Source organism: Melitaea cinxia, chromosome 8 (assembly GCF_905220565.1).
Source record: "Melitaea cinxia chromosome 8, ilMelCinx1.1, whole genome shotgun sequence".
Classification (NCBI taxonomy): domain Eukaryota; kingdom Metazoa; phylum Arthropoda; class Insecta; order Lepidoptera; family Nymphalidae; genus Melitaea; species Melitaea cinxia.
In genome coordinates this window covers 2561684-2577396 of record NC_059401.1, presented here as the reverse complement: position 1 = coordinate 2577396, position 15713 = coordinate 2561684, and the positions used below count along the sequence as shown (strand labels likewise).

The 15713-nt window shown below is 38.7% G+C and overlaps 1 protein-coding gene across 1 annotated transcript in view; it reads right to left on the bottom strand.

Annotated features, from left to right (window-relative positions):
- The window catches only part of LOC123655782 (histone acetyltransferase KAT7), a 35095-nt gene extending 19520 nt beyond the window's left edge, over positions 1 to 15575 (bottom strand). The window contains exons 1-8 of the mRNA XM_045591536.1: positions 15327 to 15575; positions 13330 to 14154; positions 12686 to 12852; positions 12329 to 12456; positions 4177 to 4370; positions 3430 to 3626; positions 3110 to 3287; positions 1692 to 1886 (exon numbers count right to left, since the gene is read on the bottom strand). Coding sequence (XP_045447492.1) covers positions 1692 to 1886; positions 3110 to 3287; positions 3430 to 3626; positions 4177 to 4370; positions 12329 to 12456; positions 12686 to 12852; positions 13330 to 14154; positions 15327 to 15341 — 1899 coding nt within the window. The 5' untranslated portion in view covers positions 15342 to 15575. The remainder of the gene's footprint in view (positions 1 to 1691; positions 1887 to 3109; positions 3288 to 3429; positions 3627 to 4176; positions 4371 to 12328; positions 12457 to 12685; positions 12853 to 13329; positions 14155 to 15326) is intronic.
- Positions 15576 to 15713: the final 138 nt, after the last annotated feature.

Below are 15713 nucleotides of genomic sequence, written 5' to 3'. Positions count from 1 at the left end.
TGTGAAATTTTGTATAAAATAGCAAATACATCCATTAACGATAAAAAACGAAATTCTTTTGAAATGTAATATTTATATCTTTAGCATATTATATAAAATAAAATAAAAAAAACTGAAAGCGGCTGATATCTGTAGAAAAGAGACACTTAGGAAAAGACCTATATTTTTTAATGAGACCTAGTCACCGTTTAGCAGATTCTCTGCTACTCTGTGAATAGTTTTAACGTTATCATGTTCTGTGGAAGAGACCTTGGGGCACATTATTCCTAGACCGTATGTCGGCTTTAGCACTTGGGGGTGCAATACCGACCAAACCTCTGCGGGAACCTTCAGCCGCTTTAATTGGAGATTACCGGATCTGTAAGCAACAGGATCCCTCCAGCGACAGGCTGGCCTCGGCGAAAAGGTCATACTTCTCCATGGGGACTGTCTGGCTCACCTCTGAACAATTCCGACGACGCCGTGCCGTGTCTAGCAAGACCGGGTTCCCATCCCGGCCCGACACGGGCACAGGGGCGTTACTGAAGACTCATTAAGTAGCGCCTCCTACGCATCCGCTTGTGGAGGGAGGCCTCGTTGGCGAACGCCTCTCTCACCCGCTCGTATTCTCCTTCTGGGACTTTACTGTCTCGCAGAAGGATACCGTCGCCTTCCAGGACTCGTCACCGCCGAACATCGCGGTGATGACGCTCGGCAGTAACAAGTCCTCTCCGGGGATTGTCGTCAGATCGCGACGCAGCGCCGCCCATCTCGGGCACACCTCGAGGGTGTGCTCCGCCAGGTCCTCCCCCTACGTCCGCATTAGCGCTTCTTGCCCCATCCGGCGCACCCGTAGGATCCCGTCCAACGTGGGGTTCTCACCGAGAGCCCTCCTACCCGAGACGTACGAGTAGGTCTCGGCAAGGACCGCCGCCACGAGCTCCCACGGACGGTCGCCGGCTAAGGCAGTAGCTGCAGCCCACGATACCGTACGGTACCCCCGGACCACCCTCACCGCGATGATCCTATCACACAACATCACTTCACCCTATCGCAGTCCACAGCTGGACATAGGCCTCCACAAGTTCACGACGAAAATGGCGCGAACTCATGTGTGTTGCCCATAGTCACCACGCTGGGCAGGCGGGTTGGTGACCGCAGAGCTGGCTTTGTCGCACCGAAGACGCTGTTGCCCATCTTCGGCCTGTGTATTTCAAAGCCAGCAGTTGGATGGTTATCCCGCCATGGGCAATACACATGAGTTCACGAATTTTTGGCACGAACTTGTGGAGGCCTATGTCCAGTAGTGGACTGCAATAGGCTGAAATGATAATGATGATGATCCCGCCATCGGTTAGCTTTTTATGTTCCAACGTGATAGTGGAACTGTTTTATCCCTTAGTCGCCTTTTACGACACTCACGAGACTTACATAACATTCCCATGTAGCTTAATTGATGTCTTAAAACTTGCAGACTGTAACACCCCACAGTAACATAGACCTCTTTCTCCATGAAAGAAAAAAACCTTATTTATTTGCAAATTTTCCCGCCAATATATAATTAAAAAAATATATAATTACATTTAAAACTAAGTTAACTAACATATTTGCATCAGGTACAAGAGGCGACCTTATCGCTAAAACAGCGATTTTAAGTCTACACAGACCTGCTGGCATATGTTAAACTAATTTATGAAGTCACAGGTACTGACCTTACTGAAGTAGCCGACAATGTGGCAGCCCTCCTCATCAGCACATGTCATTACATAGAACAGAAAGGGCTCCACGTCGTAGTATAAAGTCTTGTGGTCCAAGAAGAACTTCGCCAAGAGGCACAATTGCTGGCAGTACTGTTTGTGTTTACGGCCATCTACTTGCCATACGCTAAGGTTGTCTTTTCTGTACACCTGCAAAGTTTTTCCAATTAATAATCATGTCCTTTCAAACATAACTACTGCAAATCTTTGTATTGTATAAATGAACAACCACAAGTGATTTTTTTGTTATTCGGATTTAATCTTCTTTTGAATTAATGGCAAATTTTACAGTATAGAATAAAAGTTAAATCACAATATTATGTGCTGTATTTAATAAATTATTTGCAATTAAGTAGAATAAAAGTTAGCAATTTCTAACAAAGGTCTGTTTCAGTTACATGACTGCAAAGAATTATGTTGTGGTGGTTGAGTCAGAACTGGCACACGAACACCCCCACACGCCCTCCCCACGTACCTCGTCCCCGGGCGGGTGTCTCCACACGCACTTGGCGCGGTGCCGCGCGGCGCCCACTGCACACTTGTGGTGGTTGAGACAGAACTGGCACACGAACACCCCCACACGTACCTCGTCCCCGGGCGGGTGTCTCCACACGCACTTGGCGCGGTGCCGCGCGGCGCCCACTGCACACTTGTGGTGGTTGAGACAGAACTGGCACACGAACACTCCCCCACGTACCTCGTCCCCGGGCGGGTGTCTCCACACGCACTTGGCGCGGTGCCGCGCGGCGCCCACTGCACACTTGTGGTGGTTGAGACAGAACTGGCACACGAACACCCCCACACGTACCTCGTCCCCGGGCGGGTGTCTCCACACGCACTTGGCGCGGTGCCGCGCGGCGCCCACTGCACACTTGTGGTGGTTGAGACAGAACTGGCACACGAACACCCCCCCACGTACCTCGTCCCCGGGCGGGTGTCTCCACACGCACTTGGCGCGGTGCCGCGCGGCGCCCACTGCACACTTGTGGTGGTTGAGACAGAACTGGCACACGAACACTCCCCCACGTACCTCGTCCCCGGGCGGGTGTCTCCACACGCACTTGGCGCGGTGCCGCGCGGCGCCCACTGCACACTTGTGGTGGTTGAGACAGAACTGGCACACGAACACCCCCACACGTACCTCGTCCCCGGGCGGGTGTCTCCACACGCACTTGGCGCGGTGCCGCGCGGCGCCCACTGCACACTTGTGGTGGTTGAGACAGAACTGGCACACGAACACCCCCACACGTACCTCGTCCCCGGGCGGGTGTCTCCACACGCACTTGGCGCGGTGCCGCGCGGCGCCCACTGCACACTTGTGGTGGTTGAGACAGAACTGGCACACGAACACCCCCACACGCCCCCCCACGTACCTCGTCCCCGGGCGGGTGTCTCCACACGCACTTGGCGCGGTGCCGCGCGGCGCCCACTGCACACTTGTGGTGGTTGAGACAGAACTCGCACACGAAGAGCCGCGGCACGCGCGCCGCGTCCCCCGGGTACGGCGACTGGTACCACACCTCCATCATGTACTTGCCCATCACTACGTATCTGGAATCAGAGGAGGGAGCCAACTCAGAAACCTTTTCGGATTTACTGCTGCCCTCCGAAATATAGATTATTTAATATTGATTCAATTTGAAAATAATTCGCTGTTAGAACTAGAAGTTTTATAAGCTAGCATATAATATACCTTGTCCCTTTATCAGTTGCTATATCTCCAAGTTCCTCTTCGATTTTGACCGCAGCCAGTGCTTGTGCATCTCTGAACAATCTAAGATCGTAATCAGGCGCGAATCCTTCTAGGACCGGCTCTCTTTCCTCTCCCATTTCCTCATTGGTTGGCATCGATCGAAGTTCTTGACTGCCTTTCCATTTTGACCTCATATCCTGGAATTAAAAAGAGAAGTTATATACCATTTTTACGGATAAAACGATCACACCCATTGAAATATTTAATTTTATTTCCTTTCAAATCAATCCTACCAAAAAAAACCTTAAAGCTTCCTTGCAAGCATAATACGAAAGCTCCAGTGAAATACCCCATGCAGTATTCAGTATTGGATCTTATTCTGTTATAGGTATATTCTCGTTTAATATCGTAGCTTGATAAGTTCTCTGTAATTGGGTAAGTACAAGTTGCCTATAAATATTTGGCGACATCTAGACATCTATCATGCGGCATATAAACTAGAGAAAACTGACGTATCCTACATCGCGCTATCAAAGTTATCAGAATGATTGAGAATATATACTAGAACCCGACAACAACCGTCGAGGCTTTTGCTCACCAGACACAACATCTGTCTGGTCGGAGGATCCTCCCTTTTCTTCACACTTCATATATTCAATATATATATATATATATATATATATATATATATATATATATATATATATATATATATACATATAGAGGGCGCACGGGCCGGCGGCTCACCTTGACCTTGAGCTGGTAGGCGCGCTGCTCGATGGTGGGCATGGCGCGCGGCCGCTGCTGCAGCGCGGCGAGCGCGCGGCGGCGCGTGGCGGCGGCGGCGGCGCGCTCCTCGGCCGCGGCCACGCACCACGCCGCCGTCACGTTGTGGTACACCGGGCACGCGTCCCACGTGAAGTGTTTCGACGCTTTGCCTCCTGTGTTCAAAATTGTATATTTCATTACAAGTGTGGAAAGGCTGTCATTGCGAAGAGTTCCGACAAATGTCTACCCGAGCCGAGGCGCAGCCGAAGGCGAGGGTTGACAGTCGGAACAAGTTGCAATGACGGTTCCGCACGTGTACTGAACGACTATTTTTAATACAGTTGCGAAAAAATAAAGCAATTTAATAAAATAATAAAAAGAAAATTTTGAAAAATGGCGCCAACCGTAGAATATAAGCAGACTTTTTTTTTTCTTCACCCATTCTGGTAGGCAAAGGGAACTATGCCCATACAGCCAAGTCTTCAGTAGAAGTTTTTTATTGATATGAAATGAAAATTAAATTTAATGAGATGAAATGAAACCTAACCAAACTCATTCAATCAAATCATTAAATCTAATATTGAAACAAATTAGTAGCTTCCTTTTAGAAATATACGTATATGCATGAATCATAAAAACTTCTATGAATTTTTTTAGTAAAAACTTCATGGTTGGTTTTTCTTTTTATTAGACATTATTTTGACAGTTGGGAAAGAGAACGCACGAGTTCGGGAAAGGTAAAAAAAAGCACGAGTATGTAATAGCTCACACCCCGAACGCTATACGTCCCTGCAATACGCCACTTTTTGAGCAACTGTATTAAAAAAACATATTTCATTGTCACATCTCGCCTAACGCTCATTTCTCTTTTTTCTTAAGTTGAGATATTTCGTGCTTTCGGAAAACACTATATTCCAAGATAGGAGCAAATAGATGTGAATCTTGAATTTATTTCAGAAGCCATATTTATATTTGTCTGTATGTCCTTTAAAGAATCGTAAACTATGCATTTGATCATGTCACGATCTTCAGCAAAGTGTTGTGCATGACCCCACAAAGGTTTCCGAGTTGGTACAGCCAGAAAAAAAAATGCTAGTATTATATATAAATTACCATATATACCTTAATATCTTTTTATTCAAAACGAATTGCTTTAGGATCCTTATATTTACGAGTGATTATCCACATTAAAAGATTAGTGTATCTGTCTATGTGAATATGTCAATTAATGTCACTTTACTTACAAACGTCAAGTTAGTCAGAAATAAACCTCTAAGCTGGACACACGCATCTCATTTCATTCAACCCGTCAAAAACTTCTACACAATTTGAACCTTATTCTCACGTACATAAGTTTTGGTCCTATCGAGCGGACGGCGTGCGTCGAGCGTGCGTCGAGATTTCGAGAACAAAGGAAGTACATTCCACAGCAACAAGTGTGTAAAAAACGTTTGGTTCAAAGGTTATTACAAAGATATTACAACGTTTTTAAGAAGTTTTTACGAAGTTAAATACAGTGTTTGGAGTTAGTGAAGAATTTTGGATTATATACAATGGAAAAATACATTTTATATCAAATGGAGTTATTTGATAACCTAAAAAATTGCGAGAAAAATTTAAGAAAGACACCGAAGGAGAGAATTAAAAAAACATATTTAGAAACTAGATTGGAGCAATTAGAAACATTATGGAACGATTTTAAAGAAGGACATAAAAATATTATTTTGAAAATTTCGAAAGAGGAAGACAGAAAACTATCATATTTTAAAAATGAAGTGTTTGAAGCGTTTGAGGAGATGTATATCAGTACTAAATCTATGTTAAAGGAAATGATAATGCCTTTTTTAAAATCTTCGAATAATTCTCAAACTACCGGCGTTCCCGATGTTAACGATTCTAATAGAAACTGTGATATTAAGTTGCCGATTATTAAAATTCCAACCTTTACCGGTAAGTACGAGGAGTGGCAAACGTTTTACGATTTATTCTATTCTCTCATACATAACAATGAAGCTTTGTCACCGGTGCAAAAACTCCATTATTTAAAAAGTAATTTATCGGGTGAACCTGAAACATTGTTACGTAATTTTTCCATAACTGACGCCAATTATGAAGAAGCGTGGTGCCAACTTGTGAAGAGATATAATAACAAGAGGTTTAATTGCAACGCCATTTTGAAAATTCTGTTTACACAAAAGATGATTACTGCAGAGTCTGCGAGTCATATAAAGCAACTTCTAGACACAACGGTTACCTGTTTAAAAGCGTTATCGAATATGGGTATAGATACGCATTCGTGGGATACAATTATCAACTATTTAGTCATTTCAAAACTGGACTCCGAGTCGATGCGACAGTGGGAACAACATGTAAGTGTCAAATCTGAATTACCAACATGGTCCGAATTACAACTTTATTTAGAGTCAAGATTTAGATCCTTGGAAATGATCGAGTGTAATAATAATAAAAATAAATCTTTGTTAGCTAAATCCATTCCGAAAACGAAATCGTTTCATACCAATATGAATAACCAAATAAAAAATAACGAAATTAAAAATAGCCAAATAAAATGTATTTTATGTAGTAGTGATCATTATATTTATAATTGTAAAATGTTTTCGAATATGTCAGTGCAAGACAGACAAAATTTAATAAAAAAATCTAGATTGTGCTTTAACTGTCTTGCGCCGACACACTCTGTAATAAATTGTCGTCAATCTTCATGTTGTAAAAGGTGCGGACGCCGTCATCATTCAATGATTCATGTTGAACGCGAGCCTAAAGTTGATAATCCAGTCGAGACGGCTTCCACATCTACAGGTATAGAGAATAAGTCTAGAGGTAAGCCTAATATTTTGTCAAATGATAACAACATTATAACAAATTTTTGTGAACATATTGATTCAAATAGTACTTTATTAGCTACAGTTCAAGTTTTAGTTGAGAGTAAAAATGGTAATAATCATGTTATTAGGGCTTTGTTAGACCAAGGGTCGCAGGCATCGTTTGTGACAGAAGCAACAGTTCAGTTACTTAAACTTTCACGTAAGTCAGTAAGTGGTTGGGTGTCAGGTGTGGGAGAAGGGCAAATGAGAATTAAATACATGGTTTCGTTATGTTTGAAATCACGCCACAATCCCGAGTCTAGAGTTTGTGTAAATGCATATGTATTGCGTTCATTAACAACACTGTTACCTACCACTAAGCTACATTCACCTGAGTGGTCAGACATAGAAAAATTAGAGTTGGCTGATCCAGGATATACAACACCAGGAAGAATAGATATTCTTCTTGGAGCCGAGGTTTATAGTGATGTATTATTAAATGGTATCATGAAACATCCTACAATTAATTTACTTGCACAAAATACTATTTTTGGTTGGGTATTGTCTGGTAAGATTTGTAGTCCACGCAACTTGGCAAGGAATACGGTATCTAGCTTGCATATACAACTTAAGAATGATGACATTCTTAAGCTTTTCTGGGAGCAAGAAAATGAACCGAACATAATTAAAAGAAGATTGTCAAAGGAAGAAGAAAGATGTGAAAAAATCTATGATGCTACAACTACGAGGGATAAGGAAGGGAGATTTATAGTTAAGTTACCATTTAAAACCGAACACCCTAGCTGTCAAAATGGCAAATTATATGAGATAGCTGCTAGAAGATTTATGAGTTTAGAGAAGAAGTTACAAAGTAATCAAGATTTCCAAAGAGAATACATAAAAGTAATGCAAGAGTACATAGATTTAAAACATATGGTCGAAGTTGATTCGCAACACATTGACAATCAAAATACTGTCTACCTTCCACACCACGGTGTGCTTAGAGAAGACAAAACAACAACGAAGCTGCGAATTGTTTTCGACGCTTCGTGCAAAGGAGTTAATGGGTTTTCTTTAAATGATGATCTGCTGGTGGGCCCAAAGCTCCAGCAGGATCTACGACATATTTTGATGAGATGGAGGACTCATAAGATCTGTATAACTGCAGATATTATAAAAATGTACAGGATGGTACGTGTAGCAGAAGAAGACACAGATTTTCAGAGGCTACTTTGGAGATCCACACCCGATGAGCAATTAAGACATTACAAGCTGTTGAGACTGACTTTTGGGACTGCATGCGCTCCATATCTTGCTGTGAAGTCACTACAAAGATTAGCAGATGATGCAGAATTTAAATATCCAGAGGCTGCAAAAATAATAAAAAATGATTTCTACATGGATGACCTTTTAACAGGATGTGAAACAGAAGATGAAGCCATAGAAATTTACAATAATATGAACAAATTGTTGAACTCGGGAGGATTTGATCTCCAAAAGTGGAGTAGTAATAATCAAAATGTACTAAATTACATCGGAGAAAATAAGCGAGATGATCATGAACTCCCTCTTAAAATCAATAGTCTGGTGAAGGTGTTAGGAGTAATTTGGAATCGTGATGCGGATAATTTTGAATATACCTTAAATCTAGCAGAAACTAAACAACCTATAACAAAGCGACAAATTCTTTCTAATATAGCAAAGCTCTATGATCCTTTAGGTTGGTTGGCTCCGGTTGTTGTGATAGCAAAGATGATCATGCAGAAGCTATGGAAATCAGGCCTAGAATGGGATGATACTGTGCAAGGAAGTTTATTGGCTGAGTGGCTAAATTTCAGAGAAAATTTGATACATATAAAAAAGATTACTATACCTAGATCATTACATTTCTCTAGAACGTCTTCTGTAGAATTACATGTTTTTGCAGATGCTTCTCTATTAGCATATGGAGCAGTTGTTTATGTTCGTGTAGTCAAGGATGAAAAGGTCTTTGTAAACTTAATAACAGCCAAGACAAAAGTAGCTCCAATTGATAAACAAATTTCCATACCTAGGCTGGAACTCTGTTCCGCAGCTCTGGCAGCTAAACTAATTTTTGAGACAGCTCAAGTAATGAATATACCTAAAGTTAACTTACATGCGTGGTCTGATTCCACAATTGTGTTGGCGTGGCTGAAGGGAGGACCAGGTCGATGGAATACCTTTGTAAGCAACAGAGTTTCAGACATTTTAAATATCTTAGATTATGAACAGTGGGGTCATGTTGCTTCGGAAGTTAACCCAGCTGACTGTGCCTCAAGAGGTTTACAAGCTTCAGAATTGGTGAATCATACATTGTGGTGGAAAGGCCCTACCTGGTTGTCTACAAGGAACATGAAATTAAATTACTTAGAGATAGATGACACACAAGAAGAAGAGAAGGTCAAGACTTTAACCGTTTTAGTAGAAAGTGAACAAGATTTGATTTGGACAAAATTTTCTGATTTATCAAAAATGCTGAGAATCATATCATACTGTAAGAGATGGTTAAATGGTATTCGAAGAAAAGATAAAAAGCAAAGTGAGTCTAAATTTGTTACATTAGATGAAATTAATAAAACTTTAGAAAATTGTATAAAACAAGTTCAAGGTATAGAATTTAAAAATGAAATAAAACAGTTAAAGTCTCGTGGATGTGTTTCTAAGGGAAGTAAAATCCGTAATCTTTGTCCTATTTTTGATGAAATAGGAATACTAAGAGTTGGAGGTAGGATTCAGCAATCAAAGGTGCCCTATGATACTCAGCATCCCATAATTTTACCTGCTAAGAGTCATCTTAGCAGACTTTTAATTATGAATGCTCACAAGAAAACTTTACATGGCGGACCACAGATGATGTTAAACTATATCAGATCAAAATATTGGATCTTACGAGCTAAAGGTCAAGTAAAGAAATATTACCGTGAGTGTGTAACATGTATTAGATACTCGAAGAAAACTACTCAGCAATTGATGGGTCAGTTACCAGAGGTACGACTGAAACCAAGTCGACCTTTTAGTTCAGCTGGCGTGGACTATACAGGACCTATCAACATTAGATTTTCACCTGGCAGAGGTGCCAAATCCTACAAAGGATACATATGTGTGTTTATATGTATGGTAACTCGTGCCATACATCTAGAGGCAGTAACGGATTTAACAACAAATGGATTTGTCGCAGCATTTAGGCGTTTCACAGCGAGGAGAGGACATTGTTCAAACATATACAGTGATAATGGTACTAATTTTGTAGGAGCCGACAAACAATTGCAAAATATGTTTAAGAGTGCTAAATCTTCAATGACAGGTGAATTAGCAGAGTTGTTAACATTAGAGCGTACTACATGGCATTTCATTCCTCCTCACGCACCAAATTTCGGTGGCTTATGGGAAGCGGGGGTTCGCAGTATGAAGGTACATCTTAGAAGAGTCATTGGGGATACAACACTTACATACGAGGAACTAACTACAGTGCTAACGCAAGTAGAAGCATGTTTAAATTCGCGACCTTTAACAATTTTGAGCGACGACCCTAATGATCCCTTACCACTGACACCTGGTCATTTTTTGATTGGTGAGCCCTTACTTAATTTAACTGATGAAAATTATAGTCTATGTAAAATACCGTGTCATGAAAGGTGGAAATTAACACAAAAAATGGTAAATGATTTCTGGAACAGATGGTCCAAGGAATATTTAGTAAGTCTTAATCAAAGATATAAATGGCATAGTAAAAACACTGAACCAGAAATTGATGATATTGTAATATTAAAGGAGGATAATATTCCACCTAGTAAGTGGGTATTAGGTAAAATAATTCATAAACATGTCGGCCCAGACAATATTACTCGTGTAGTGTCAATCAAATGTAAAAATGGTATTTTTAAACGACCTTTAAATAAAATATGTATGCTTTTGAAACAAAACAATAATGAGAAACAAAATAATTAAAAATTTACAGTTTAACTAATAGGTACCATACATACTTTATTTAACTGGCCATTAATTAACATAAATAAAACAACTTAACATTTTTCAAATTTTATTTACATTATAAATTAAAAGTTTACTTAATCGTACTGTTACTTTTTGTTACTGTATTGTATAGGCACTACATTTATCTAAGTTAAGTTATTATAGTTACTATAGAAATAGTTATTATATTTACCTGTAAAATGATTTTATATGCATTTAGCAATTGCAATATATATGTACTTAAGTTGTTGGATATTCAGGGACTAATTTTGAAATAAATAGTCACATCAATTTATATCTTCAACAGAGGAAAATGATTTGTAATGACATTTTCAGAGTTTAGTAAAATTAGAACTAACTATATTAAGTTATAATTAAGAATATAGTTCAGTTATATGTCATACTTCTGAAAAAAAAAAAAAAAAAAAATATATATATATATATAGTAAAACATTTTATTGAAATTGAAACTGATTATCATTAGATGTAAAAAACAATAATAAGTTTGTAAAATAATAGTAAGTTTGTAAACAAAAAAAATATATTAAGTGGTACTTACCTGAGGATATACTATGAGATACTCTATGGATACTCTTTTTCTGATATTTGAATAATATTAACAAATTTATAACGTCGTTAATAAGACTTGTAGATTGGCCTGCATAGAAATTGAACAGCTCATGGTAGATCCGCTGATTTGATGTTATTTGTGTTATAAAATATAATTGTATTTTGTGTTATAAAAGAACGCCGTCCTTTGGGGGGCGGAATGTCTATGTGAATATGTCAATTAATGTCACTTTACTTACAAACGTCAAGTTAGTCAGAAATAAACCTCTAAGCTGGACACACGCATCTCATTTCATTCAACCCGTCAAAAACTTCTACACAATTTGAACCTTATTCTCACGTACAGTATCATTGTTATGGAGGTAAATTCAAAGATACAATATAATTGATGGTTAGTCTATTGACCTTTTTAGTAGGTTAAAATTTTTTTTAACCTAAAACCTTATTAGGCTTCATTAACAGAGGTAGAGCACAGCAGAAAATATGTTCAAAATCTGGAGCAGCTTGACTGAGAAAATACTACAACCTTACAGAAGATCACAGCTAAATAATACTGCTTTCAAGCAGTGTTCTTTTATTGTGGTGAGTAAGGTGACCGGAACTGCTAGGGGATTGGGGGTAGGGTCAGCAAAACACTTGCAATGCTTCTAGTGTCTATAAGCTGCAGTAATCGCTTACCATCAGGTGAGCTGTACGCTCGTCTGTCGACCTACTCATACAAAAAAAAAAAATTGTCCACTTACCAAGATGCCCAGATGAATCACAGTCTCTGACAGGACACCGACGCTCTGAGGGTGCTACAGGGTTAGGAGGTAATGCCGGTGATCTAGTGATGGCAGCTCGCGCTTTTGCTAACCTTATGTCGTCTTTGCTGAAATGATTTAAAATTATGTAAAACTATGGCAACATTGCAGAAAATGCATGTAATATAAAATAATAATGCTAAAATCTAATTATTATCAGTGTGCCTCATTCTCGAGCAATAATAACGGTAATATCATGTCATCAGCATGTACAATATCTACTGGACAATGTTAATGTGATTTGAACACATGCAATTGTACCATAAATATTTAATACCAATATTTAACCCATCTCACCTCTTTTCGTTACTCTTATCCTCAGCATCCGAGTCAGTATCTGTGTTGGCCGGTTTTGCAGCGTTCGCCATTCGCGAAACGCGCGCTGATAGTGATCGTGTGAGTTTACGAGTCATTGTTCCTGTCAATGAGTCACATGAGTCACCGCTTTTCCCAGTCGTCTCTTGCTGTAAAATAATATGTCAATTTTTACATATATGGTCAGGAACGCACTTTTGTTGCAGGCATCTAAAGGCTTTGATGATCGCTTACCATCAATGATATAGTACGCTTGATTTTTGGGGTGGCAGCCCTTGACACTACAGTGATTTGAAAAATGTTTTAACATTTTAATTTAAAATATATTTTATAGTATAAAAAAAAACCTCACATTCAATGGCACCTGATGGTAAGCAATTACCGTAGCTTATAGACATCTGCAACACCAGAAGCATTGCAAGGGCGTTACCGACCCTATTCCCAATTCCCCCCTGGAGCTCTGGTCACCTTACCCACCAACAGGAACACAACACTACTGCAAACAGTATTATTTAGCTGTGATCTTCTGTAAGGTCGAGGTACCGCAATCGGGCTGCTTTATATTTTGGGCAGGAAATTTCCTGCTGTGCCTTACCTCAATTAGTAGTTTGTTCTTATTTACTAACCTTACTACTAGCATTGGAAGGTGACTTAGACTTTTGTGCTTTTGTGTTTTCTTTTTTCGTTGATTCACTATCACTCTCTGATGAAACGGATTCAACTGAGGATTGACTTGACGAACATGACGATGCACTTTTTTCCTCCACCGTCTTTTTAGGAGGTGGACCATTTGACCGACTCGCTCTCCTTTTCGTATTATCTTTAGAGTTAGAATTTGAATCGTAATTTTGTGCTGAAGTTAACGGCGACGACGGTGTATCCTTATCTTCACTAGACTTTCGAGATGTCTTTTTATTACGAGGTGAAGCTTTAGGACTCGCTTTTGATGTTTTACTTTCTTTACTCTCCGAATCGGATTCTGAACTGTTATCAGGTGAGAAGATACTCTTCTTTTTTAAGGTATTTGCATCTGCTTTTGTTGTTTTGGGTATTGTTTTCGAAATTGCCTTTGATTTAGCTCCTGTTGCTGCTCTGGGAGGTAATTGTTTAGCTTTAGCTAGTACTGCAGCTGCGTTTTTGGGTTTAGTTGATCGTCTTCTTGGAGGAGCTGGTTTTGGTGTGGGAGGTTTAGGAGTTTCATCATCACTTGATGAGGATGGTTTAGGTTTGGATGAGCGTCTCGGTTTTGGTTCTTCGGCAGGTTTTGGTTCCTCTATAGGTGCTGGTTTGGGAGACTTAGGAGCGGGAGCTGGTGTTACTGCTGGAATATCAGACGTGGAAGACTCGGAATCTGAACTGCTGGACCCTGACCCTGAACTCGTGGATGAGGTACCACTAGTACTAGAATCTGATGTTGAGCCAGAACTGCTATCAGTACTGCTATTGCTCACCTGTAATAGAAAAATTACATATATAGATCAATAACTTTACATAATCAGAGGTCAAAGTTTACACGGTATAAGTATGTTACAATTATGTGTAAATTTAATGAAGGTAGTGTGTAACAAAAATGACTAAATTATTATAATAGTGAATAAATCTAAAAAGGAACAAATACAATTTTACTACTAGCTATAGCCCGTTGGTGCATTTTGTAGTTGCACTGCTTTCCGTGCCGCGGGTTGCGGGTTTGATTCCTGTCTGAGTCCGGGTGTAATGTTTGTATTTATATATGTATTATTTCTATGTATATTTATTAAAAAAAATATAGTTCTAACAGCTGGCTTTTACCTGTAACATAAGCATTAAGTTGCTTACCATAAAAGAGACAACCGTGTGAGAATGTTATAAGATATTTATTTATTTATTTATTATTTATTTAGATTGTCTGTAAGAAATGACTAAATAGCCACCATGGCATAATAGTCCACCACTGTACATCACTGACTGTAACGATCTTAAATTATGCTTAATGTGTAAAAAGAAGTAGTTGTGGTGTACAATAATCCACAAGTTTTTTAAATGCTTATCATATTACCAGTATATTTTATGTACAGAATATAAACATCAGTATGATTATAAGTAAAAAGTCCCACACAAGCAAGAAAACATTTAAACAAAAATATAACACTTGTAAAAAAAAAATGGTTATGGAAGTTAATGGTTAATGGTTCTTTTATTTAAATTATATAGAAAACATAGTTAAAATGTATCCTACAGTTTTTCTAATAAGCACAAACAACTGCAGCCTATTATATCAAAAACTATAATTTCATATTAATGAATTCATATTAATTATGTAGGCTGTAGTATAAGACTCTAAGTTATTTTATTACTAAATATATGAAATTGTGTTGAGGATTTTATAATAAATCTAAAACAAGAATAAAACCTCCTTAGCATTTATTAAAAGAAATAAAAGAATACATTATACATCTTCATTAGTCAAAGCAGTCCAAAATATATCCCGATATTTAAGCAATATTTTAGGTATCATTCAATAAATCATAAACTAGGTACTACAATAATGAGTAAGAAGAAATAAATAACATTAAATACTAAATTTACTAAAAAATATTTCTTTTGAAATACCTTTTGGATCAAATATAAAATAAATACTCACATCAAGATTAGTCATTTTGATTTTTTATGAGGTCAATATTAATTATGAATAACGTTCTTATTCACACTTGTTGATTTGTTTTTAACATAACATAGTATGATACCATTGCCAAAACGTTTTCGTAAAAAATCAGCGGCTTTTACAGTCGTCAAACAAAGTACCAAACAAAGTACCTATTGCATTAAATGAATACAGAATTGTTGTATTTGACAGTTAGTGTAGAGGTATAATTGACGTTTGCAATATATGAACAGATATTGTAAGATCATCAAAAATATAAATTAAAATTAGCTATTTAAGTTAAACTTGAAAAATGATAAAGTAGCAAAGGATACCTACATATGTAAAACTATTGTTCACATTTTATTACCTATCATGTTTTCTATC